The 25,866-nt window shown below is 56.0% G+C and overlaps 2 protein-coding genes across 9 annotated transcripts in view; one reads left to right on the forward strand and one right to left on the reverse strand.

Annotated features, from left to right (window-relative positions):
* Positions 1–3,247: 3,247 nt before the first annotated feature.
* On the forward strand, positions 3,248–6,530 carry MFSD10 (major facilitator superfamily domain containing 10). The gene is made up of 12 exons (XM_065877844.1): positions 3,248–3,454; positions 3,556–3,652; positions 3,892–3,995; positions 4,280–4,438; positions 4,523–4,684; positions 5,000–5,108; positions 5,227–5,338; positions 5,597–5,705; positions 5,798–5,888; positions 6,014–6,061; positions 6,139–6,228; positions 6,408–6,530. Exons 1-12 carry the CDS (start codon positions 3,281–3,283, stop codon positions 6,521–6,523), a joined length of 1,371 nt encoding a protein of 456 aa, XP_065733916.1. The 5' UTR covers positions 3,248–3,280; the 3' UTR covers positions 6,524–6,530.
* Positions 6,531–8,878: 2,348 nt separating this feature from the next.
* ADD1 (adducin 1) overlaps positions 8,879–25,866 on the reverse strand; it is a 39,617-nt gene continuing 22,629 nt past the window's right edge. Inside the window, exons 9-15 of one of the 8 annotated variants that reach the window (XM_065878065.1) lie at positions 22,492–22,743; positions 19,742–19,843; positions 19,016–19,105; positions 18,207–18,299; positions 13,723–13,879; positions 11,284–11,382; positions 8,879–9,249 (exon numbers count right to left, since the gene is read on the reverse strand). In XM_065878065.1, the coding sequence (XP_065734137.1) occupies positions 8,879–9,249; positions 11,284–11,382; positions 13,723–13,879; positions 18,207–18,299; positions 19,016–19,105; positions 19,742–19,843; positions 22,492–22,743 (1,164 nt within the window). Of the gene's footprint in view, positions 9,250–10,551; positions 10,587–11,283; positions 11,383–13,722; positions 13,880–18,206; positions 18,300–19,015; positions 19,106–19,741; positions 19,844–22,398; positions 22,744–25,866 lie in introns of those variants that run through there. The other 7 variants (XM_065878063.1, XM_065878070.1, XM_065878067.1 and 4 more) reach the window with 7 other exon arrangements.

Below are 25,866 nucleotides of genomic sequence, written 5' to 3' on the forward strand. Positions count from 1 at the left end.
AGACAAGGAGATGCTATGTAATGAATGCCGTAAGGGGTGCTGTAACGTCAAGAGTTATTTTCCTGTACTTCGCTTCATGTTAAAACGCCTCTCCTGACATACTGCACTTTGGGAACACGGCCAAGCCTCTGTGGGAGCTACATGCCGATAAACTGTGAACCACCTCTATTCCTCACTTCCAGACAGTCCTCAGTTAATCACAAGGCTTGGGACTGATGGGATTCAGGCTAATGTTTTTGGTCAACCAAGCATATTTGCCTTGAGGTGTAGAATTCAGTGTTACTTAATGTTACATAAATTTTCAGTCATCAGTGAAACAAGTTTGCACATAGTTTACAAATCAGAAAAGAAAGAAGTCACCTGTAATCCCGGCACCCCAGCAGCCACGATCGGCTTTGCCCCAATCCATACCCAGTCTTGATTAATGCTTTGGAGTGCCAGGCCGCTGTGAAGGCAGGAGGGGTTGGGCTGCATCTGCATTGACCCAAGAGGCTTCATAAGGACACAGGAGCCACCTGCCCGCCCTCGCGGCCCTGGGGGGCTACGGCCTTGCACAGAATGCTGCCTCCCTGCGGGGGTGCAGAGGTGGTCAGGTCCCCCAGCCCCCGTGCCCTGCCCCCAGTCTCCGAGAGTGAGGCACTGGTCCTCACACCCCAGGTGACCATGCGGCACGTGGCAGAGGCCTCACCGTCAGCTGGCAGCCCTGCCGGGTGGCCCTAACACATCAAGAAACCCATCCTTGGGACTTCCCTGGTGACACAGTGGTTAAGAATCCGCCTGCCAATGCAGGGGACACGGGTTAGAGCCCTGGTCGGGAGGATCCCACGTGCCGCGGAGCAACTAAGCCCGTGCGCCACAGCTACTGAGCCTGCGCTCTAGAGCCCACGAGCCACGACTACTGAAAGCCTGCGCGCCTAGAGCCCGTGCTCCGCAACAAGAGAAGCCACGGCAATGAGAAGCGCATGCACTGCAACAAGGAGTAGCCTCCGCTCGCCGCAACTAGAGAAAGCCCGCGCAGCAACGAAGAGCCAACAGAGCCAGAAATAAATTTTAGAAAATGAAGCCCATCCCTGAGATCACAGCCACAGAAGTGACCATGGAGAGATTGGAGGATTAGCCAGACTGGACATGTGGGAAGAGGGTGACTGATTCTGGCTCCCCCAACAGGGAGGCTGGTGGGGAGAATCGGGAGTTTGATTTGGGGCGCTGTTAGGCCGTGTTGGGGCTCAGAAGGGCAGAGGGACAGGGCCAGAGCGCCCCCTGGTGGCAGGCGGAAGGGACAGATGAGGCCACGTTGGATGAGATTTCTGCATCTTTACCTTCTTTCTAGGATTGTTCAGAGATAGGTGTTTGCCAGGTGCGTGGCTCCACAGATCTCGAAGGCCCTGGCAGGTGTCGGGGCCACAAACGGGGCTGGCTTCACCTCGCTGTGTAGGCCTAGCCTGCTGTTAACATCGTGCAGACTCAAGACTCCACCCACACGTAAATCCTCCTGCAGCTGTTGCTACTTAAATTCGCCAAGCCGCTGATCCCGGGGGCGGGGGGGGGGGGGGGGGGGGGGGGCGTGCTGCTGAGTTCTGTGGCGGTGGAACGTGCCAGCAACAAGCTGATAAAGCCCCAGCTTTGGGTCCTGGGTCGCCCTGAGCACACCCACCTCTGCCCACCCTGGCCTCTCCACTCCACTGCAGACACAGTCCTTGGAAATGTCAGTATCCATGTGGATGGCCCGCCCCAGCCCTGCCTCCTACTCCTTGCAAAGGGGCGTGTGTAGAAGGGGTCGTGCAAGAAGGTGGTTATGAAGCCAAAGTGTTTCCATGTGAGTACATTTGCCGACATATTGCCCAGCTCTTCCTCCCCTCTGCCGCGCGCCCACCAGCTCTTACCTCCGCTGTGTCACGTGAAGGCTTCTAAGCGGGGGTAGCACGGCTCAGGTGGAAGAGGCGAGCATCCCCTGAGCCTCCTTGGAACGCGTGTCCTCAGGGAGAGCTAACACGTGTTCTCTTTGGTCGTAGGTGGAACAATTATAAGTTAGGCAAAGTGTGACTGCCTGGATGTTTGAAATTTAGTGTTTTCGGAGAGGTGCATGAGTGCTGAGCTGACGGGGTGGACTGTCCTTCCGGATAGTTCGGCCACAGATGCCTGAATTTCAAGGGACGGAAGGGAAGCAGGAGCTGCTGGCAGGTCCAGAAGTCCAGAACCTCCAGCTGCCGTGGGGTCTCCCCCGGCGCGGGCCCAGGACCGAGCGCGCCCTGGGGGCGCCTGCTCCTCCCCGCTGACCCCGGGGCAGGCGGGGCACCGGAAAGTCCTGACCTCACGCCCCCTCCTCCTCGCCGGCCCGGCCGAAGCCCCAGGGTGGGCGAACCCGCGCCCCCGCGCAGATGCCGCGTATCTGCGGGCGTATTTTGGATGGGAGTGGACGATGCGAGGAGCGTCCGGTCAGGGTGGACCCCGCCCAACGGCCCTCCGGACGGAGCGCCCAAAACCCCGAGGTCCTCAGCGGGCGGGTCGTCACTCGGGCGCAGTGTCCGGGGGCAAATGGGACTGTGGCCTGTCAGGCGCCTCCGGTTGGATTCCTTCCTGCCGGTAAGCCGCTGCGGGACCCGATATCGGGCCGAGTCGCGCGGCCTTGCAGGACCGGACGAGGCCCCGCCCAGCGGCCGGAAGAGGGTGCGCAGGGCCGCCCACTTCCGACTGGGAGACACGCCCACTTCCGGGCGGGCGTGGCGTGGTCGGCGTGCGCCGTCCGCCCGCCGGTCCATTCCGCTTCCTTCCGTCCGTCCGTTAGTGCGGAGCGCGGACCCCGCAGGTGCGGGACAGGGCGGGGCGCGCGACCAGGGATGGGCGGGTGTCTTGTTCTCCGGCTCGCGGGGCCGCCCCCGCCGCCCGCCCGGGCCTCAGTTTCCCCGGCCGCCCCGCCCGGGACCGTGGGGTGGCGGCGGGGGCGGGGAGGTACCGGGGCAGCGATGCCCCACCCCGGACCCTGGGACGGTTGGCCTCCGGGGCTGCGGCTTCTTTGCGTAACGCCCGCAGCCTGCATTTCCTGCTGCCCAGGGTCGGGGGAAGGGTGCACAGAGGGACTACTGTGTTGGGTCACGGGGCAGCCAGACCCTTTAGGCGCTCGCTGGCTCTTCGCGGGTTTGGGGCACGGTGGGAGCTGGGGTCTGTTTCCCCCCCAGGTAGGTGGGTGTGAGGCTGGGGTACCCAAACGTGCTCTCGTGCGACGTGCCGTCTTGCAGACCCGCCACACGCTCAGCCAGGCCGGATCGGAGCGGCCCCCATCATGGGCTGGGGAGCCGGCGGGAGCTGTACCCCGCGCCCGCCCATCCACCAGCAGCCGGCACCCGAAACCCGAGTGGTCGCTGTGGTGTTCCTCGGCCTCCTGCTGGACCTCCTGGCCTTCACCTTGCTGCTGCCCCTGCTGCCTGCGCTGCTGGAGAGCCACGGCCGTGCGCAGGTGAGCACCCCCGGTCCCGATGCCGGTTCACCCCCGATGGCTGTCCATTGCTCCAAGCCCCTCAGGGACTCCCCAGCCCGTCACACTTCCCTGTGCCCTAGGATCCTCTTTATGGCTCGTGGCAGCGCGGGGTGGACTGGTTTGCTGCAGCTATTGGGATGCCAGCCGAGAAGAGGTACAACAGCGTCCTGTTCGGAGGTATGGTTCTTGAGCCGGGGCTGGGGGCCCATTCGGGTCCTGCCTTCCTGGTCCCTCCCTCCTCAGTCCCAGGTCCTGGTTCTCATATTCTCGCTCCTGGGTACTGTCTGTTCTTTCTCCAGGTGGGCGGTTTTGGGGCCGTCTCAGCTCAAGGTCCATGGCCTGGGGGTGCAGGGCCCAGCATGGTCCGACTCCTGAGGACTGGGCAGTGTGGTGACTGTGATCTCTGTGTCTTCCAGGTCTGATTGGCTCCATCTTCTCCTTCCTGCAGTTCCTCTCAGCGCCTCTCACGGGGGCCGTCTCTGACTGCCTGGGGAGGCGCCCGGTGATGCTGCTGTCCCTGGTACGGGTGCCCACAGACGGGAGCTTCTTCCCACCCACCAGCAGGGCCCCTCGCTGGCCCTCGTTGCCCCCTGGGGGTGGTGTTTGGGGGGGCAGTGGTTTCTGTGGCTAAGCGAGGCTGTGCCAGAGCTGCTCCTGCCACGGGGACGTTGGGAACACAGGTGGCCCTTGGATGCTGCAGAACAGGGCAGGGTCCCAGGGCACTGCTCGGGCTCGCCGGCCCCGCTGTGGGCTCCTTCTGGCCTCCAGTGACCAGGCCTGCCCTTGGTCCCCGCCCTGAGGCAGGCAGGCCTGGCCACCTCGTATGCCGTGTGGGCCACTTCGAAGAGCTTTGCGGCCTTCCTGGTCTCCAGGATGATTGGGGGCGTCAGCAAGGGGAACGTCAGCCTCTCCACCGCCATTGTCGCCGACCTGGGCTCGTCTCCCGCCCGCAGCAGGGGCATGGTGAGTGCACTCTGGGGGGCTTAGTGGGTGGAGGGGCTCCGGGGCCTGGGTCTCAGTGCCTGGCTCAGGCAGTCTTCTCTCCAGGCAGTCATCGGGGTGGCCTTCTCTTTGGCCTTCACGCTGGGCCCCATGCTCGGCGCCTCCCTGCCCGTGGAGACGGCGCCCTGGTTGGCCCTGCTCTTCGCGGTCTCCGATCTGCTGTTCATCTGCTGCTTCTTGCCAGAGACGCTGCCCCCGGAGAAGCGGGTAAGGTGGGAGCCAGACAGGCACAGGGGCTCGCTTCCGGGGCCTGCGGGGAGGCCCGTCGTGGGCCCAGGTGCTGGGGAGGCCGAGCTGCCCGCTTCTGGTGTCCAGACGCTCTTGGGACCACAGTGCTTCCTGGGGCCCCTGCGTTCCCCAGACCCCCTACACCTCCAAAGCCCGGCAGGTGGACTGGGGGCCGGGCCTGCCGGGGCCTTGCAGGGGGCAGGGGCCAAGCCCCCCCCCCCCCCCCCCGCAAGGCTGCGAGGCCTGGGGACGCCACCAGCCTCGTCGCAGGCTCCTCAATCCTGTTCCCTCCAGGCACCGTCCATCACGCTGGGGTTCCGAGCTGCTGTTGACCTGCTCAGCCCTCTGGCCCTGCTCTGCTTCTCAGCCGTGGCACGTGGCCCGGACCCGCCCACCGGAGTCAGTAAGGAGCAGGCCTCCCTCGTGAGGGTGGGGCTGTGGCTCCCTCGGGCTGCCCAGCGTTCCCCCCAGCTGCCATCGGGGCCCCCTTTCCGCTGACGTGCCTTTCCGCTGCTCCGCAGGGCTGGGCAGCCTGCGCCTGCTGGGCCTGGTCTACTTCCTCTATCTCTTCCTGTTCTCGGGCCTGGAGTTCACGCTGAGCTTCCTCGTGCACCAGCGCTTCCATTTCAGCAGGTGGGAGTGTGGGGCCCCTGCCAGGACCCTGCCCGGGCACGCCCTGCCCTCTCCCCATCCCGAGGCCCCGCAGCCTCGCTGCTTCAGGGCTGACTCCCACCTTGGCCTGTCCCCCGGGGCCCAGCCCGGGATCCCGGGGCGGGCGGTGCCTCGCGCCGAGGACGGGTGACGCACGGGCCGCCACCCAGGCTACTTGGCTCTGCGTGTGAGCAGCACGGGCACAGCAGGGAAGGGGTGCTGACGGCTCGCCCCTCCCAGCCTAGAGCAGGGAAAGATGTTTTTCTTCATCGGCCTCACGATGGCCACCATCCAGGGCGCCTACGCCCGGCGGATCAGCCCTGGCGGGGAGATCGCAGCTGTGAAGCGGGTACGGGGGCTTCCCTGGGCGTGGGGGCAGGCGGCGCCCCGAGCTCTGCGGAGGCAGCGGGGTGGTCCTGAGACCAGCTGTGTCGCCTGCAGGCCATCCTGCTGCTCGTCCCCGCCTTCCTTCTCATCGGTTGGGGGCACACGCTGCCCGTGCTGGGCCTGGGGCTGCTGCTCTACTCCTTCGGTGAGTGGCCCTGCCCAGGCTGGCGGGGGTGCGGTCAGGGGCCGGCGGCCGGGAGTCCTGGAGGGTCGCACCCCTGTCGGCCCCTTCTCCAGGCTGACGGGCGCCTCCCTGATGTCCCCTACCAGCCGCTGCCATCGTGGTGCCCTGCCTGTCCTCTGTGGTCGCCAGCTATGGTGAGAGGCCCTTCCCTTGCCTGAGGTCGCCCTGGGTGGCCCACAAGCACCTGACGGCCTCTCCCCTTCCCCCGCAGGCTCTCCCGGGCAGAAGGGCGTGGTCATGGGCACACTGCGGAGCTTGGGCGCCCTGGCCAGGGCTCTGGGGCCCATGGTGGCCGCCTCAGGTGAGGGCCGCGAGACAGCACTCGGGGCGTGCTAGGCGCTTGGAGAGGCCCCGCCAGGCCAGGGGGCTGCTGGCCCGAGCTAGAGGCCACACAGCCCCTGCTGGCCGCCTCGGCCCCGCTGTACTGTGGGCAGGGACCTGGGTGGGGACCGTCGCCATCACCCCCTGCTGTCTCCACAGCGTACTGGCTGGCCGGGGCGCAGGGCTGCTACACCGTGTGCGCGGGGCTGTTCCTGCTCCCCTTCTCCCTCCTGCGGAAGCTGAGGCCTCCGGCAGTGACGCTCAAGGCCGAGTAGCTGAGCCACGCCTACCCCAGAGTGGGGGCAGCCGACGCAGGGAGTGGGAGGCCTGGGCCAGGACGGCTCCCCACTGCCCGCCTGACCCCTCCCTCCCCGCCCCCCAGCCCGGAGCAGCCCAGGACTCGCGCTTGTGCCTGTGACACTCCTGTGTGGACCTGCCTGCTGGGATGAGACTCCGAAACCTTCCAGGCTTTCTGTTCACTTGTCTTTTATACTTAGTGACACACAGCGTTCAGCCAGGCCTCTGAATGACCAAATAAAGCAGCTGTTTTATACCCAGTGCCTTTCTCCAGTGCACAGCTCTGCCTCGACACGCCCACTGCCCAGGGAGACCCCCCGGCACCAGGAGAAGCAGCTTGAGCTGAACACACATTACAGCTCCACGGTCCAGAAGAGCACGAGGCTTTGCCCAGGCCCGTTTCCCTCCCTTCTGCACTGTAGGGAGGGGTGGACAGGCAGATGAAGGGCCGCCCCTGCCCCCGCCCCGGGGTCAGCGCTTACCAGGTGGTACATGGGGGGGTGTCCTGCACCCTGGCAGACTGGGGAGGAGCAACCCTTCCGCTTGCCCCCCCCCCCCGCCACCTCGCCTGGACCCTGCCCTCCGCGTCCTGTGGAAGAACAAGCGGGCACTGGGGCAGGGCACTTCCAGGTAGAGTCCTCCATGGTCCAAAGTGACAAACCGCATGGGATCTTTTTTTAGAACATAAGATAAACTTCTGAAGTCCTATTTTAAAGGAACAAAGAAAAGGAATTAAGATGCAAGACTGCTTCCCAAGTTTAGACAAGGAAACTGCTTAAAGAATTTTATTTGTGAGTAAAACATGTTACAATGAAGAAAGGCTGTAGAAGTTGTTCTCCCAAGCCTGTGTCTGTATATGCAACTAAACTTCATGTTGTAATACAAAGAGTTAAACTACAAAAATGAAATTAAAGTCATTGCATACCTGGGGTCAGAAGAAGGGATAAAAGGAAGAGCCCATGGTTAACTGAGGTGCAGGGTGAGGGTGGAGAGCTCTACACCACCATCTTGGCAATGGAATGATACACAGGAGAGAAGTGGCTTGCCTGCCAGTAAGCTCGAAGCAGAGATCAGCGCCATGCAGCCGCTTCAGGTCCTGCCTGGGTGTCGAGTGTGTGGGACCTGAGCCCACGTCGGGCACTGGGTCCCCCGAGGGCCCCTTCCCCCTCCTGGGGACCTGTCTGGGAGACAGGCTGGCACTGGAGCTCCTGGGACAGGTCACTGTCGAAGAAACACCTGGCCACCCACTAGTTCCCACTAAGCAGCTAGCCGCTATCTTCCAGGGATGTGAGTGCAGTGAAATTCACCGTGGTGCTGGAGGGCAGGAGGTGGGCTCCGCCAGTGACTGCACAGGGCGTTAGGTGGGACCCCTGGGGCCAACTCCTACCCTGAACTGCCTTCTGTCAAAGTGAGGGTACCCTCCAGGCCGAGCCGAGCCGCGGTTAAGAGCAGACCCCCCAGGACAGCGCGTGGAGCCCTGCTGCGCTCTGCCACAGGCCCTGGGGAGAAAACAAAGCACAACGCAGACCGTTCGCTCACAGCGTGTAGGGTGAACTGCAGACTTTCTGAAAGAACATCTAGAAAGCACTCTTCCCCTCCTGATGCACCTTCCCTATGACAGGGAATCGAGAGCCCCCAGTGAGTAAGGAACGGAGCCCCAAGTCTGGTTTCGGCCGCGGGGGCCAGTGAGACCATGCATAGGTTACCTGGGTGAACACAGGCCTGTCCGCTGCTGGGACTGCCAGCTCAGCCCAGAACCACCTCTCAAAAAGTCTGCCACAGTGGCCTGGGCCATTGGCAGGGACACGAGTGTTCTCACAGGACCGAGGCTTTGTGTATCCAAACAAATGAGATCACTGAGCAGCAGATAATACCAGCAAGAAGCTACAGGTGTGATGCAGTCACCCGAGACCTCGGGCTGAAGGGAGCCTAGCAGAGGTGGACCGCGGATTACTTCACAAGAGAAGGACAGCAAGAGTGGTGGAGGCCAGAGCTGGCAGGGCCACCCCCGACCCAGCCAGAACCCGGACTTAGCTAAGCCCCTGGGGACAGCGTGTCCCCGAAGGGCTCATGAGATGGGCCGAGGTGCTGGTCCCTGCAGGGCAGGGCTCGGAGGTGGACGCAGAGACCAAGTCTCCCCCAGCACCTGAGGCTGCCGGCTGGGCCGCTGCGCGCGCACAAGGTTAGCACCGGTCTCCGTGGGGATTCGGTCACGCCGCGAGGGGAGCGCTAGCTACGTGGGGGTGGGCCTTTTGCATTCCATTACACAAGAAGACAGGGCACGAGACACAATCGGGACAGCCTGGTGGCATCGGTTTGTGCAGGAAGGGCCTTCAGGAGTCACTCCTTTTCTTGCTCTTCTTCAGGAAGGAGGGAGTGCGGAATTTCTTCTTCTTTTTGGAGGGGGACTTGCCCGGAGACCCATCACTGCCAGGGTCCACAGCAGCCCCCTCCTCGGCAGCCGGGGCGGCGGCCTCGTCAGCCGCCTGGGCTGTGACTGGCTCAGGGATGGCCGCTGAAGGGGACCTGGTGGGGCCTGGAGGGCTCCCGGCTTCACAAAGCCCCTCTTCCTTCTCCTCCTCCTCCTCCTCCAGTGTCGGGAAGCAGAGCGCTTCTGAAGGCTCATCAGGGGACAGGTCAGGGAGAGTCGGCGTGAAGGTGGCGGCATCGCTGTTGTCTCCGGAAGCCGGCTCCTGCGGCAGGTCTGGGGGAGGGGTGGGAGAGGCGGGGTTAGAGGGCGACTGCCTGGACCTCCAAGGAGGGTGGCAAGCGCCCTGCACCAAACAAGAGTGAGAAGCTGTCAGCAGGATCTACTCTGCCTCAGGCTGGCTGCAGCCTACAGTGCAAAACAGGGGCTCAACCTCAGGGTGGTTTTTAGCTCCTTCTCATGGACAACGTGCTGACAAAGGCAGACACAGTCCCAGGGCTTCGGTCCCCGGTCACAGAGACGGTGACGAAGGCAAGTGGAAACATTTTCAGTACTGCAACGTCTGCCCTAAACACTTGAACCCTTTTAAAGGACACGTGTTAGTAATCCTGAAATCAAGCCTAAATTTGTATCCACGACACCTGGTCTCCCCCAAGGAGACAACTATGTAAAGCTGTGGCAGCTGGTAGAGAACTACGAGCTGATTCCCAGACCAACATCAACACCAAACAAAGGCCATTTTAGGCTGGAGAGTTAAAAAAGAGATGAACGCTAAGGTAAGGGACAAAAAATTCAAGCCCCCTTAACAATTTGAACATGGAAACATAAAAGAACCAAATGGGACTTACTTTAAAGAAAACAGCCTGAGGACTGGTTTCTACACTGACCCTGGGGGAAACCAGCTTTGTAGATTTTTAAAAATAGTCCACCAAGTTACCAGCCACTGGCAGGTTCGGCAACAGCAAACCTTCAGTGCCTGGAAATCTAGCCGAAGGTCCGGAGGCGACCAGAGGCTGGGCTGAGCTGCGGAGGCGCGGCTGCATGGGACTGGGCGGGAGCAGTTAGGACTCACTCCGCGAAGCATGCAGAGGTGGCCTGTGGGTGCTCAGGGGAACTCTGACCATCTGACAAATGTCACATTGGGAAAACAGCACCAAATGTCACTCTTCCACCCCCTCAAGCTTAAGCACCCAGTTTAAGCAGAGATCCAAACACACGCGACCCCCGTGCAGCAGGTGGCAAACTCCCAGCCTGAGTCTAGTTTAGACTTGTCTCGCAGGCTCAGCAGGACCACGTGGTCCTTCCGAAACTCCTGAGACCCAGAGTGCTTGGAGCAGTGCCACCTCGGCCCTGGGGGGACTCGAGGACAGGCTGCTCACCGCACAGCTCAGGGGGACCCAGCCCCTTCCAGGAAGGCCACTGCCCAGAATGGAGGAACTGGGTAAAAGAAGGGCCTTTGTTTTTATTTTGAATCAACAAAAAACAAAAATTAATAAGCAACAAAGAAGCAGAGGAATGAGGCAAAGCACAGGGAAATGCCGATCAAACAGCAGAGGGCCAGGCAGCAGGCGGTACTTACTATGGTAACAGGTACTCTTTAGCACATCCACCTCCTGTTTGTAACGCAGCCACAGGAAGAGAAAAGCACAGGTAGAGAATCTATGCATTCAGTCACAGCCATCGGGTTACAGAAGGAGAATGGCCAGGCCATTCTTGTGGACACAGAAAAGGGCAGGAGGTGGGCCACAGGCTCCCGACAGGCCCGGGAAGCACAATGTACAAGACCGAGGGACAGACACACAGGCCACACGTCACAGAAACACGGTGGGTGGTCTGAGAGGCCAGGGGAGGCGGGCACTCTCCACGGACTGGGAGATAACGGCCAAAGAATGCAGCCCTGTGGCCCAGACACAACAGAGGACGTTTCCGGGGCTGATCCGAGCACAGGAAGGTTTAGGAAACGTGCAAGCAGTGGGCAAAACTGACATCGTGAATGAAGGCAGGTTCCGATCCCCAACGACTGTCCTCCCACCTGTGACGTCACGCTAACGAATCTGTGTTGCCTCAAGTTACCCCAGACAGAACCAACACGGGAGCGGAGGAGGCTGGGCAAGCTCAGAGCGGATGATGTACTGGTTTCCATGCAAACACACTTGGCTGTTAAGTGTCAGTTCAACTACTGCCGCACTCAGCTGCTTTTCTTACACAAAGCCACGAAGTTCGGCCCCTCCTGGCGATGCCGGCCCGGGCGGCCGTGCACCACCCTCCCACACGGGGCAGCCGCACACCCACCTCCACCCCAGGGCTCACCTTCCTCCAGCTTGATGGGGGCGCTCGGGGGAGTGTGGGGGGCAGCAGGGGGCTCTGGAGGGCTCTCTTCTTTGTCTTCTCTAGTCTCGTCCAGATTCTCTGCAGGTGCACAGAGGGTGGAAAGTGCACGCTGAAGGCCTTTGGACACGGCGGGCCTCCCCTCGCCCCCTCCCGGGCGGACGGGCTCTCCCGCCCTGCCCATCGGGCTGCCTCGGGGAGGGCGGGGGGGCGGGGGCGCTGCTCAGGCCGCAAGCAAGAGCCCAAGAAGGGAAGGGCTCGCAGCCGCTGGCCTCAACCTTTTCCCCATTCCTACCCAAGAGGACAAAGGAAGCCACTCCTGACTGGGCTGTGGATCTCGGTTTGAGACTCTGCCAGAGCTGCCTCTGTGACGAGCTGTGACCCGTGACCCCCCGCCTGTCCTCTAGTGAGGGGCCCCTCCCCATGTCCTCACCATCCTGCCTCTCCCACTGCTGGGCAAGAGCCCAGGGTCCCAAGCACCCTCGCCCTACTTGCCACCTCAGGCAACATTACAGGAGTGTGACCTTGGTTTTAATTTGTTATTTAGAGCATTTTCTACCAATAATTTAAACTCGGCAGTTGTAACACGTATTTTTATTTTCTATAGTAAAGTATGCCGAGGACCAGAGAACTAGGTAGGCCTCAGGGTCCAGAAAATTCCAAGTCCACCTCTCATTTGGGGAAAAATATATACCAGTGTAAGTATCTTAACGCCTTAAATCTCCTTCTCTCATTGAAACTTTTCATGTTAATAGCTTTGGACCAACTTGCCTCCCCAAGTCCCCCGAGCCTGCAGCTCCCTTCCTGAAGCCAGGTGTCTCTAAACAGAGGCATTCACACCTCCTGCCTGAGTGAACAAATTCCTTCAGCCAGGAAAAGCAGCCAAAGGCCAGGGGCTTTCTTCGTTGTGCCTGAGGTGCTGGCTCTGACAGACAGCCTGCGATCACTGTGGCACACACTGCCCGCCCCCCATGCCGTGCCCAGAGCCAGCACCAGTGCTGTGGCCCCTGGCTGCCACTCCCACTGCTGACAGCTCTGTGATCGCACAGCATGATCACAGCTGTCCCCATCCACATCCACTCACTTGCTGTGACATCACTCCTCATGGAGCCTCACATATACAGGAAATATTTGTATCTTGTGGTTTAACTCAAAAAAAAAAAAAAAAAAATCCAGGTTTCCCAGACACTGGAAGGGTCTGAGTCCAAAGGGAAGACACACATATATGTGCCCAGGAACTGGATTAGGCTACAGGACCAATAGCTCAGGCCCACACACACCAGTTCTTACTCTAAGGCAAGTAATTATGGCCACAGCTCAGACAGAGCTTTCTGCAGGGCTGCACGGACCGCTCAGGAGATGATCAGAATTAGTGCTGTGACCAGAAGATCAGGCTCACGCTGAATCTATGTGCAGCAAGCCTTAATTTTAATGCATATGTAACCAAGTGACAGGCAGTGATGGTGTAACACACTGAAAAACAATTCAGCAGCAGTTTTTTTGCACAACTCAAATTCCAATAGCAGCTATGTGATGCATTATGTAATTGGTCTAAAACAAGACTTAAAAAAAAAAAAAAAAAGTTAAATTGGGGCAAATCAGAGGTTGCGTTTGAAGCAGGAATAGTTCCCAGGATGGTCCCCCATCGACCTGGAGGGTAACTGTGGGATTTCCATTCCAGGAGGGCTGCTCCCAAGAGGAAGAAGCGTGGTCCATACTAAGGTCCCGGGGACAGCAGCATGAACTTCCTGGAGGGGACATCGTGCCCCAGGGTCTTCGTGGTAACCAACCCAGGGCACTCAGGGACAGTGATTCAGACCCACTGAGCCTTCGTGTCAGAGGCAGTGGGAGGCTGGCTTCTCTCTTAGTTCTCAAAATGTCTGGATGTGCTTTTAAAAACCTGAAGTTTACACCACTGTAAAGCAATTATACCCCAATAAAGGTGTTAAAAAAAAAAAAAAAACCTGAAGTTTGAAACAAGCTGCTCCAAGAGGTTCTGGCTCTCAGAGCCATTTATTTTCCTTTGTTGTAAAATAGTCCCAACATGTTTTGCAAAAATATGACCTCCTATGTCAGTGAGCTACCAAGAGAAACAAAGGCTGCACCAGCATTGGCCACACCCTTCACAGGGTCTCGCTCGTCCCTGGGCCTGTGACCACGCCCAGCCAGGGAGCTCTCGGGCTTACGGAGAAAAAGAGAAGTCCGTCAGAAAACTCCAAGCCGTGACTTCAGCTGAGATGAAGGTGGGAGGAGACCGCGTGCAGGGGCGCAGGTCACAGACCCGGGAACAGAGCAGAATGCGCACGGAATGGCATGCTACGCTTATCTTCCACGGCCACCTACAGTCGGCCCAGGACAGAGGAGCCCGCGGAGCACGTCCTCCTGCCTCCTCCTGCACCCAGGACCCACGGGGCTGCTCACCTTCGGGGCCCCTGTGCTTGCGCTCCACCGCCCTGCGGTAGTCATCCAGCTCGCGGTCAGTGAGCGTGCTGAAGGGGTTGGGGCCCGTGGTGCTCACGATGACGTGGGGCTGGTACTCCTTCTCAATGATGGCCTTGGAGGCTGTCACCAGCTCGCCCTGCGGACAGAAAGGGACGGCTGGTCTACAAGAGCCCTGCCGCTCCAGGACTGTCCCTCCTCCCGGGCAAGGCTGGGGCGGGGTGCACACACATCCCTGAGAGGCCCTGAGGCTTAGGCTGAGCGGCAGCCTTCAGCAGTGGAAGGCTGAGAAACACATGCAGCTGGGGAGAGACTCCTAGGAAAGTCCTTCAGATTTCAGAAGCAAAGGCACCAACGTGCAGATCAAGTGTGTAGAGCACCCCAGGGAGAGGCCCATCCCCTCACAGACAGACAGGGATGGATGGAAAAGGGGACTTTTAAAGTCGTTACCCTCCTCCCAATCAGAAAGCGTCATGACCACAGCACTCAGATGGGTGTGCTCGGAAATGCGCTCATGCCCTAAGAGCACAGGAAAGTTCTGCCCGTTTGACTGTGCGTTTGATTTGTAGCTAGATCCTGTAACTTACCCCAAAACATTAAGAGATAACAGAATGTCACAAAACACCAGCACTTGTCTGAGGAATTTGCAAAAGTGTAAGACTTTATACAAAAGAAAAAAGAAAGCTTAAGCAAAGCGAAGCACACAGGTGGCCTGGCCCTCGAGGAGGAGGCCAACGCAGCCAGGCCGCACAGGCAGGGAGCAGCGGGCAGCCCTCGGGCGCTACGCCCGCCCACCCTCGCCTGCCCAGCACAGCTCGGTGCCCCGCAGCTCGCCAGCTTGGCCCCCACATGCTCTGGGGCTCAGTTTTGAGAAAGTTAACCAGAACCCAAGCACGTGCCCATTACTTAATGAGAACTCCTGAAAGCCAGTGAAAACGGGAGAACCCACGATCGTTTCGATACCAGGCCTGGCCCGGCAGCGCTCTCCTCGGTGGGCGAACCCCAGAGGGAGAGGGCGTGCCAGCGACGTGCACGAGAGACAGGGCCAGGCCGAGTCCCAGGAAAATTCAGCCCACCGGCCGACTGCTCCCCTGGGAACCTGGGCTGAGCAGTCACTGTCCAGCGACACGGACCCCAGGGGAGAGAAGAAAAAGGCTGAAATCCGCAGGCTGTGCTCGGAGAGCCTCGAGATCGGAAATCAGCTGCCTAGATGGGAGGGCCTCCTTCTGAGCGGGCCCGACCCCAGGTCGACTGGCTTTTCCTTCAGAAGTAGCCCAGCCTCCCCAGACAGGGATCGGATCCTCATCTGCCACGAGTTAGCTCTGTGGCCTAAGACAAGCCCCTTCCTGTCCACGGGCCTGTTTTACAGGCCTCAAGAGGGGCCTGCCGGGCTGACCACAGCTAAGACGTGCTGAGCACTAACATTCTAGGATCTACGGCAACTAGGGAACTGCGTTTGCATCCTGGTATCACCGCCAGTAAAATGAGATGGAGATTCGAGCTTTCAGAGAAGTGTTTACATCACTTAAATCAAATGTTCAGTCAACTGCCACGGAGATGCCCTGTGGTCAAGCAAGGTCCTTTCTGTCTGGAACACCTGGCCCTCGAGGTGCAGCATGGTCGGCTCCTGCCCCCACCAGCAGGGAGCTCCCTCCTCCAAATTCCTCAGCCGAGGGCCGAGCTGCCTTCCAGACCAGCTCTTAACAGATACAGGGACACAGGGACGCTGTTATTCTGGAGGGAAGGAGACACAGATACGCTTGAGATGCAGAGGGACGCAGGCCCGCTGTGGAGCAACCGAGGCCGAGAAACCAGGATGCGCAGCGGCTGCTCCCGCCAGCAGGCCCCGCAGAGACTCTCGCTGCTGCCGTCACTTGGAGCCACCACCACGGGCTCTAGGCAGGACAGACGCCCAGCAACTACGTCTGCCCCGACTGACACCACCTGTGTGGGATAACAGCTCCAGCTCCGAAGCTGTGCAAACCTGGTCTAGTGCCCTGACCTCTCTGAGCATCAGGTTTTCACGTGTAAAACCTACTCAGGTTTGAATTTACACTCCAGGTGCCGGGCCACACACACACTAGGTGCTCAACACCAAGTGCACCGGGCGAGTCCACAAGCTGGGCCGCAGGCCTCCTTGCATTTCTACCATGCGGCAGGCGGCTGCAGGCACACGCACCAACAGGGAAGCTTACGCTACACAAATCGCACAAGAGTTCTTCCCCGCACTGGACAACTTTCGGCGTAGACTTTCCCACCCTGGTCTCTAACGACTCGATTCAGTCGTGATGAGGTCCAGAGGGCTGCATGCTGGCTTGTGCGGCACTGGAGCCAAGCGCGCCTGCAGCAGGGCTCAGCATTCCTTTCAGAACCGGAGTGTCGGGATGTGGCTGGCGACGCACTGCCCCTCCTCCGTCAGAAGACACCCCCTGCCCTGTGTGAACAGCTATCATCATGAGGGAGAGATGGAGGCAAAGCAAAGTCCTTCCAGAAAAGCCCCAGCTTCCCGAGTCCCAAACACCTGTTCCTCAAGTTCTCAAACGGGCAGCAAGTATCCATACACTTGCCTTACCGGGAAGAGGACGCGTTTAGAACATTAACAACCCCAGTCCTTCCCTGGTCAAGTTAGAACTCAACTTGCCAGCAAGCAGTGCCATCTTCCAGGAGTAATGCCATCTGCATCTTGAGGTCCACACGAAAGGATGTGGACACAGACCCAGTCCAGGACGCTGGTGGAGTCAAAGCACACTCTCACCGCTGGAGGGAGACACCCGCCGCGGGAAGAAGACCAAGGCTGCGAACGCGAGCGCCCGGAGGATGGGGGAGGAAAACCAGGGACAGAAGCCTGTGTCCGGGGATGTCGACATCCCCCCAGCTGGGAGCAGTCTCCTCGGCTAACCGCACCGGACACGGCACTCACAGCGGCACGCTGCTCAGATCTGCTGCGGGGAGGACGCCGCAGTCTCCACGCGTCTCACTCCCACAGACTCTCAACTTCCCAGCCAGGCGTGAGGGGGCCCTACGTACACCACTTCGGGAAGCGGTCGCAGGTGACTGTGACGCGCCCCCAAATCCGAACACCACTCGGCAGAGCGAGAGCCAGACTGTAACTGGAGCCACGAGAGCTCCCTCCAGTGCAGCTCCCCGGCCCACCGTGCAGACAGCCCTCACAGCAGCACACAGAAACCACCAAATGCAGCGTAATGCCGGAGAGACTGCACAGCAATGACTAGGAATTTGGCTCGAGCCCACAAAGCTGGAGGCGGTTTGGGGCTTTCACAGTAAGCACCCTGGGGTCATGGACTCAACACACTTGGACGCATCTGAGAGAAAGAATTATGAACTAACAAGATCACAACAGCTTCTGGTCCAAAGTAGCAACATGAGAAACAAGCACCAGGGGTAAGAAGCCATCTTTCTCCCCTGCTCTGAGCAGTTCCTCTAAGAATGGCAGCTGGAAGTACACTCTAAGGACAAGGAAAAATGGGGCCCATTGAATTAATATATAAATGTGCAAGGAAATTTTATCAGCAGGGCTTCCAGACAGGAATATAGGATCATTAGTGCAAATCTGATTTCTCTGGCAATGGGAACATTGATAAAATGATACTTGCCTCTCACTGGGTGTGTATTAATCGAAAGAGACCCTGAAAATTCCCTTTGAACACAGGGTACACACCACTAAGACACTGAGCCACGTGGTGAGCCACCCTGGCTCTGCACACCAGCAGCCTGAGTGTGTAGAGGGTTTCCTTCCACCGGGGCAAGTTACACCAGATACATTTTCTACCTACTGTACATGTCAGGCACCCACGTACACAGAGAAATTACAATTCTGGGTTTCAAATTATCATACGTATTTCTTCCCCCTTGCAACATTTAAAACAATCTAGGAAAAAAAAAAAAAAAAACAATCTAGGTTTTTTTTATTTTCTATTTTTTTGAGGTAAAAATACATTTCCTCAACAAGGGCTGGCAAAGACTGTCCTGTTTCATTTCCCATCCCTCTGAAACGACGTCTTTCAATCCTACAGCCTCTGACTGCCACGTTCATTGCACCCGCGGTCACAGCTGAGAAGCGAAGGCGGAAGGTCTCGCGGGGGAGCTGACACGCTCGCGGCCCACCCGGGAGCCTTCTGCAGTTGGCACCTTGGAAAAGGCAAGCTCCTCAATCCCCAAAGCATGCACCAACCAAAGTCACATGCAGAACTTCAGAAACATCCCTAAGATCAGCCATTTCTCAGCACAACGTAAAAATGCTAAAAATTGTAAAAATAACCTCATACAAAATGCTGTACTTAAAGAAGCAGAACAGAACCTTTTGGACGATCTCGCAAATAACTGAGAGATCCGTTTAAAGCTCCTGCGGTACCTAAGACAATACCTAGCGAGAGCGACGGGTGAGGGGCGGGGCGGGTAAAGAGCAGGGTGTGCCGACAGGTAGCTGAGGACGGGGCGGTGAGTACCTTTCTAAAAGAGACAGACTTAGCGGGACTAAAGGTCTGCTCTGTACGCTCGAGCCCTTCGATTGTTTCCGTACAGTCAGAGAGGGGCGCGTCCTGCAACAGTAAACTGAGTCGTCAGAGCCCGCCAGGCCCGGCTGTGGGACATCAACGAGAGCACAGGATGGAGGCAGCTGAGAGCATGCAGCGGGACAGCCGTCCACAGCGATGCGGCGGTGATGGCGGTGCAACGTGCAAACACGGGCCACAGAACCAGGACCACAGCTGGCCAGCGTCAGAAAATGCAACAACCATCACCAACCCCGGTGAGTCATGTTTAAAACATTTGGTGGCAACTTCATTTTCAGAGATAACTACTTACACGATTATCTTCAATGTGCCATGAGGTACAATCCTTTTACAGAAATGCGTGTAAATGTGGACCACATTTACAGGAACCCTCTGCACTTTTCCCCAAGCAGCACTTTGTTGTGGACGGCAATCTATGCAAGAACCAAAGTCCACGACACCCACCCTCTTCCAGCGTTGTACACAGTTCACCGCTAACACCGGGCGAACCCAGGCCCTGAGCCAGGCATGCACGATGTGGAGCTGGGCTGGAGGGGGACACGGCCCTGGGCATGCTTATGCTTGGTCTCCCACTCAAGGAAAAGTGGCTGGGTTACTTCTCATCATGAAGACTTTGAACAAAGAAAACTGGTTGCCTAGGACACTTACCTCATAGTCATTCTCTCCCAACTTAAGAATAATTTTGGAGCAGGCAGTCATTAGAGCCACCACCCACTACCGTCAGAGACATTCTGAGCTCTCACCTGGACGAGGCTCCTGTCCATCACTACACCACACAACACCTGGGACTGGGGGCCCGCGGTCTTAATGTCCTGTAGGTTCTGCTCTCGAATCTGAGGATGGCAAGAAGGGAAACACACATCAACAGTACAGAGAAACCTCGCTGTGGCTGAAAGTCACTGTTTGTGCGCTTGGGCCCCCAGCACAAGCTGCTATTCTGTTCTGCCCTGCACCCCAGTGGGTCCTGCGTGACCACCGTGCCCGCTTAACGGTGCTGGCCAGCCCGATTAGTAATTCATGGGTCTGAGGAGATGGAGGGCCCCTTCCAGACGACTTCGGCAGGCACAGACCTCACTAACTTGAGGGGAGGCACCCCTGTGTGCCCATCTTTTAGTGACACTGTGAACACTGGTGGATCTCATGTTCCAATATACCAAACGTTCTAACTCTTCAAACGAACCCTGCAAGGCAGGGGCAAAGGCTGTTCTTTCTGCCCTGCTACGTGAGCAGGTGCTGGCTCAACAACGGGGGCCAAAGCGTCTGCTGCTCACACACTGCCACTGCACCTCGTCAGCACGGCAGCAAAGCAGTGTGAAGGGAGGACCTCGGCAGTCACGTGGTGGCAGCAGAGGTCCTCCTGGAGCTACACCCTCTCCCCCTGCAGCCGCAGGCCTCCGGCCCCACCCAGGGCTGCCTCCTCCCACACGCACGTCAGCTTCCACTGATTGCTGGTGGCAGTCGGTGCACACCTTGTTCCTCATCTCCTGGACCTCTTTTGGGTTGGTGTTCAGTGGAACGAACAGGTTTGGGACGGCAGAGGCGGGAGTCCTATGTCCATCCTCTTTAGTCCACTGTAATAGCAAGGACAGTTGAAAAGTCAGAATCGTGACAACAGTAAGTGACACCACAGCATCCAGTCTGTCCAACTCCTCTCACATCTGGTCATGCACTGAACTTCACAGAGAGTGAACCAATGACCACACCGCCTGGGTCACTGCAGAGGCTGGAAACCAGTAATGCTGGAAGCCAGAGCTGTGACTGACTGGCAAGTGCCAGCCAGAGTGCCCAGCTGACATCTAGGGCGCGACACGGGCTGACGACACAGCTATGCCCCATGACTCCCTCGGACAAGCCGTGGGGGACCCTTCAGAGCACACTGGTTCACCACTCCGAGAGTCCTCAACACCAAAGCCGGCTGGAAGCATGAGATGACAGGGTCATGAGAAGCGGTGTGATGCTGCTGTCCAGGTGAGGGGAGACTCTGTGCGGTGAGGCAAGAGTGGGCATCACCAAAGTTTTGCATTAAAATAAACTACCGCACCAGAATGTACTGTTTGCGTAGCTATTTCAACCCAAGAAGATTACTGTATGAAGACTTACACAGTAGCTACCTGCGGAAGAGTTTGGTGATGTCAAATACTTTATATAATTAATACTTTTGAGTGTTACAAAAGTGTCCCAAACGAACTTAAAGCGCTCATGAACCCTTCCTGGAAGGCTGTTTTAGACACCAGTGCGTATTATATCAGCATGCTGCACCTTTCATGCGTACGTTTTTTTCGGACCTCCAATCAAATATGAGATTTTTAATCAAATTCTAATTCTTAGGCATGAGTAGGCACTGAACACTAAAACAAGCCCATCGTAGAGAGCAAATGTTATGCCTTTCAGAATATTTTCAAGAGGCAATAAGATAGCCATAGACCGAGACTTTACAGAAAGCAGCAAAACCGTCCAATGCTGGGCCGCTGTGAAGGCAGCGTGGGATGGGCATGAGCTGCGAGATACTCACTGACGCTTTATCTCCTCAGATAGAAATAACTCCAGCTTCTTATTAAAAATAATTTTTAGTTAAAACATTAAAACAACAACCTCAGAAGCTTGAACAAGTTTGAAAACTTAAGAATAATTATTATAAATTAATATACCAACCTGAAAACAGCGCATGGAATTCGTATTACTCCAGAACAGTAAGAAACAAATTTAAAAGTTGAACAAAGTCTCCCCTTCAATGTACACAGTGACTAAAATACCTAAAGCAATTTAATATTTTTTTCAAGCTAATAGTAAATACGGCTCAAAGCTGCTGCTACACATACACTTTGGAAAAATTCATCACAGCAATTCAGCACTACATATGTATGTGGTCAGCAGAAGTTGTTTTCAGGCCCACTCCCTTTAACAAGTGAAATAAGTTACAAACTAAACAAATAAAATGAAAAAAGAAAATAAGGGACAGAGGGAGAGAGAGAGGAAGTGGGTGAGAGGGAGCAGGAAAGGGGAGACGGGCTCAAACACCGACCGACCCCGGCCATATTCACGCAGAGTCTCTGCCACGTGACACGTTTCCTTAGGAGCACAGAGGCTGTCTCAACAACTGTGCATCCGGAAAACACCAGAACCACCTGGGGAAGACAGAACTTATTTCTTTTAAATAAATCTATAAAGCAAAAGCACTGTTACGAGGGAAACAGGAAGGCCCGCTTTGCTTACTTGGCGTCCTGTTTCAGCACATCTAGGCTGATCTCTCCTCAACTCCTATGGAACTAATCACGCAGAGACACGTGCGTCCCAGCCTCCGTCTCTCCGCAAGAGGCTCCACTGAGGGCCTCTCCTACTGGGATGCAGGGCCAGCGGCCTGTCCAGGTCTAGCGCTGCCCAGGGACGTCTGAGCACCAGACGGCAGAGTAGCGTTCAGGGCAGCGTTACTCCTGACACGAAGCTCGCCTCAGCGCCTGTCGCTGGTGCCTGCGGATAGCCTGGCTGCACTTGGGTCATGCCACACCCAGCAGGAGTCAGAAGACTCTCCACTATGGCCGTCTACTCACATGCAACAGTCCATGCAGAAAGTAGCTGGCTGAGAACGTTCGGAGGCTTTGGGACAGCAAACGGGGAAGGAGGCTCACGAGAAAGGACGAGGGTCAGTGAGAAGATGCCCATGAGCCACGAGGGAAAACTGCTTAAGAGAACACTAAGACTTTAAAGAACAGACTTAAGTTAGTGCCTTAATGAAACAGCTGAGTTTACGACATTAAAGTAAGAGGTTATGCTTCACCCATCTTTTTGTCCTGAAGTATTAAAGATTCTTCAAATACAGTTTGAACTGAATGATAGCTCCTACTTGTAGGTTAATCCATGTAAGTCATGTAGCATTTTTGCTGTGTACGGAGTTAGGTAATGCTGGAATTACTGCAGAGGTACAACATATCTTAAGCAGTTTCAAGCAGACAGTATTACTTGAATTATATCTGATGCAAAAGTGGATCTGGGTTCAGGCTAAGGAAGGTTACTGAGGAAGGCTTGCCTAGCCCTGGGTCAGAAGGGCCAGGTTCCCAAAGCCTCCGAAGCCCCAGCTGCCAGACGTGCTCTACATCATCTAACTATGAACAGTAAGGTAGGCACAGACCAAGCAGTTGGTAATACAGCTTGGCACGCAGACACCGGACGAGAGAGACTGCAGCAAGGGTTTCACGTGATCGTGTGTAATGTTCGTCCACACCTTAGTCTTCGACTTGGGACTGCTTCCGTTCTGCCCTTCCTCAGAAGCATCGTCACCCCGGCCAGAGTTCAGCCATCTTGTCTTCTCTCGTTGCTGCTTCTGAAAACTGTGTCTGAGAGGGGAGCAAGTGCCCGAATCACCGTCACTCGCAAAGGGGTAACCTGTGACACTGGCAGGAACCTCCACGTCGCTGTATTTTTTAGATTTCTCTCTCAGAGCAGGGTATCGATAAGGGTAGCCAGTTCTGTAACCCTAGGGGCCAGAGAGAGAGACACAGTCAATATTTCAGATCTGAAAACAAGAGTTTCACTTTGGAAAATTGTGTGGAAATATCTACAAAAGCTAACTATATGCACACCCTATGTACATGCATGCCCAGGAGAAACGCAAATATGTTCACCAAAAGACAGGTATGAAAATGCTAACAGCGGCACTATTCCCACAGCCCCAAAGTAGAAAAACCCAAAAGTCCATCAACAGTAGAAGGGATGAACGGTGGTATGTTCACATAGCAGAGCATGACACAGCAATGAGAATATTACTAGTACAAAATTTGGGTGTATCTTCACAAATATGGTATTGAGTGAAAGAAACCAAATGTGAAAGAATATACTGTATGATTCCAATTATAAAAAGTAAGAAAGAGGCAAAGCCTATCTTTGCTGTTAGAAGGATGCACAGCAGTCACCCCTGGGATGGGGTAAGAGACTCAAAGGGGGATACGAGGTTCTGAGGTGCTGGCATTGTTTTTTGATATGGGTGCTGGTTACACAGTGTGTTCAGTTTTTAAAAATTAATAAACTGAACACTTAAACAGGTACACTCTCCTATTCATATACATACATATATACATATATACATATATACATATCTCAACAAAAAGCTAACATTTAGGAGACCAGGTTTACTTGCTGCTGGTTATAGTATAAGTTATATCAATCAGGCTACTTAACATTTTTTTTTAACCTGTTCAAGTCACAGTGAAAATCTTTCAGGAAGACCAAACAAGTACACCTCATGACAACTGGTACCTGGAGAAATTACTTTACTTCTGAACGTAACAATATTTGCATTAACCCTCAACCGTGTTTCACAACCATTCGCTGTGCTTTAAAACGCCTGCCCGACTAATTCCCGCCTCTGTAACGGCACTGAGCCCACCGTGCTGACCCACCTGCGTGCTAATAGCCCACAGACAGCATCTCCAAGGCGAGGATGATGTCTCACTCATCCTTCCTCTCCAGAGCTGAGCATTCAGAAGCTGTGACGGACAGACATTACAGTGGCCCCCCAAAGGCCCCCACCTCCTGTAAAGCCCTTCCCCTGCAGTGTGAGGGGAACCAGCGACCTGCTTCAAACCAGCAGAACTGGGCAAAGGTGATGGGATATGTTACATAAGAGTGTAGCACCCGTCTTGAGAAAGTCTCTCTGCCCATCGCTGGCTCTGAAGAAGCAAGCTGCCGTGACTCCTGAGCTGTAAGAACATGAATTCTGCCCATGATGTGAGGAGTTTGGGATTGGATCCTCCACCAGTAGAGCCTTCTGATGAGAACCCAGCCCAGGCCAACACCCTGACTGCAGCCTTGTGAGACCCTAAGCCAAGGACCGAGCTCAGCTGTGCCTGGACTCCTGACCCACAGCTTCATACCTCGACCAGGTCATTTATGGCAGCTTCACAATGAATGACAAGAGAATTAAGATTTGAAAGGATTACACAGGGCTAGTCACGCAGGATGAGTCAGTGGCGGCACTCTACTTGCCAAGTACTGTAGAAGCATTCCTCTCAATTCGGGAATTCTCCCCGCTCTGGGTGATTGCCCTCTATAGGGGGTCACCACCTTTATTACCAATCATTCCCTTGATACATTCAAAAAAGGGTGGTAATAACCCCCGAATGGAGTTGGTTGTTGTTTTGTTTACTCTTGTTTCGTAACTACCCTCAGGAAGACAGATGAACGTCTGCACTGGCAACTCCTCCATTTACGAACATGCTCTGCTGAAGAATCATAAAAGATAACCACTCAGCTATAAAGACTATCTTCAGAGAAATACAGCTCTTATTAACTCAAGTGTCCTCTTGCGGAGGGCCGGGACTCTTGAGTAATCTTCATGACTTCAGAATAAACCATCCAGGACATCACAAAATTGTATTCTGAGGGGGTATGGGTTTTTTCTTTATTCTTCCCCTTTAAATGCCAAACCCAAATCAGAAGCAATACTCAGCCCTCAGACCTCCTATATGGCTTATAGTTAAAAATATGGATTCATCCCTTCTTTGAGAAGCTGGAATGATATCCTGATCGCGAAAGAAACTAGCATTTCTTCTGACTTTCTATGTCAGAAATGTTCATGGACTTTTTATGACCTACTCCTTGTAGTGTGAGAACCCTCAACTATTCTCTACCAACTCAATTATTAGCAAACACATACAGTTGATCAGAATGTTAAATTAAAACGGGGACTAGCGTCAGTGACCGCCGTCCAACTTTACTTCTTATAAACCACACAGCCTTCTAATGTCAGAAATAACCTGTGCACGTTAAGCGCACTGAATAAAACACCCTTCCTGTCATCTCGCTTATTAATCTTTCATCCTTTATCTTCCTCCCCTATCAAACTGGAGTCACTAATTTTAATTCTCTCTCTCTCCACCTTCCAGAATGTACTGAGTGCACAAGATGTGGCAGGCTGGTGTTCCTGATTTTTATTCCTCCCTCCCGCTCCCCACCTTTTAGGTATAAGCGCAGTGAACGTCAAAGTATTTGCTAAGAGGACAGAAGAAGGGCCAGTAAGCCTGGGTCGCCCCAGCGTTCCTCACCTTGCCGGGCCCCTCGGGGTATCGGACTCCGGATACAGATGCCTGAGCGACCACCACCCACTCTCAAACCTTCTCCGGTTGCGACCTCCCTGAGACTGCACTGTCCTGGCCTGCCTCTTTCAGCGTCTCAGTGGGCTTTCTTCCTCTTGGCTGCTACCGTGGAAGCAGTCCCGGCTCACGCGCCCCCTCCGCCCTGCAGCTGCCTTCGTGCTCCGTCAGTGCACACGTCACAGGTGCCGGACTGCATCCGGGACTTGTTTGTCCATTTCCCTGACCAGGCCATGAATTCCCTGAGGGCAGGAACTGTGTCCTGGTCACGGCTACAGGCTCAAGACTAGGTGGTCAGTTAATGCAACCCACTTACTGAGCAAATGAATGCAGAAGTTATGGGAGGTTCACCCCTCCCTCACTGATCAAATCTACTCCTGTGACCATCACTTCTAGGCAGTTAACTCCCAGCTCTCCCTTTCCAGCAATGAACATTCTCCCAAGTCCAAAGAATTTCAGTGAGAAGAACCCTCTGAGGACACTTAGCACACCCTGAATCAGATCCATGA

The sequence above is a fragment of the Phocoena phocoena genome, chromosome 5 (assembly GCF_963924675.1).
Source record: "Phocoena phocoena chromosome 5, mPhoPho1.1, whole genome shotgun sequence".
Lineage (NCBI taxonomy): Eukaryota > Metazoa > Chordata > Mammalia > Artiodactyla > Phocoenidae > Phocoena > Phocoena phocoena.

What these genes read in the sequence shown, in the direction of transcription:
- MFSD10 (XM_065877844.1), top strand. Translation starts at nt 3,281, where the DNA reads ATGGGCTGGGGAGCCGGCGGGAGCTGTACCCCGCGCCCGCCCATCCAC. An exon ending in AGATCGCAGCTGTGAAGCGG is followed by an intron (nt 5,706 to 5,797) that starts GTACGGGGGCTT and finishes TGTCGCCTGCAG; the next exon opens with GCCATCCTGCTGCTCGTCCC. An exon ending in GCCCATGGTGGCCGCCTCAG is followed by an intron (nt 6,229 to 6,407) that starts GTGAGGGCCGCG and finishes CTGTCTCCACAG; the next exon opens with CGTACTGGCTGGCCGGGGCG.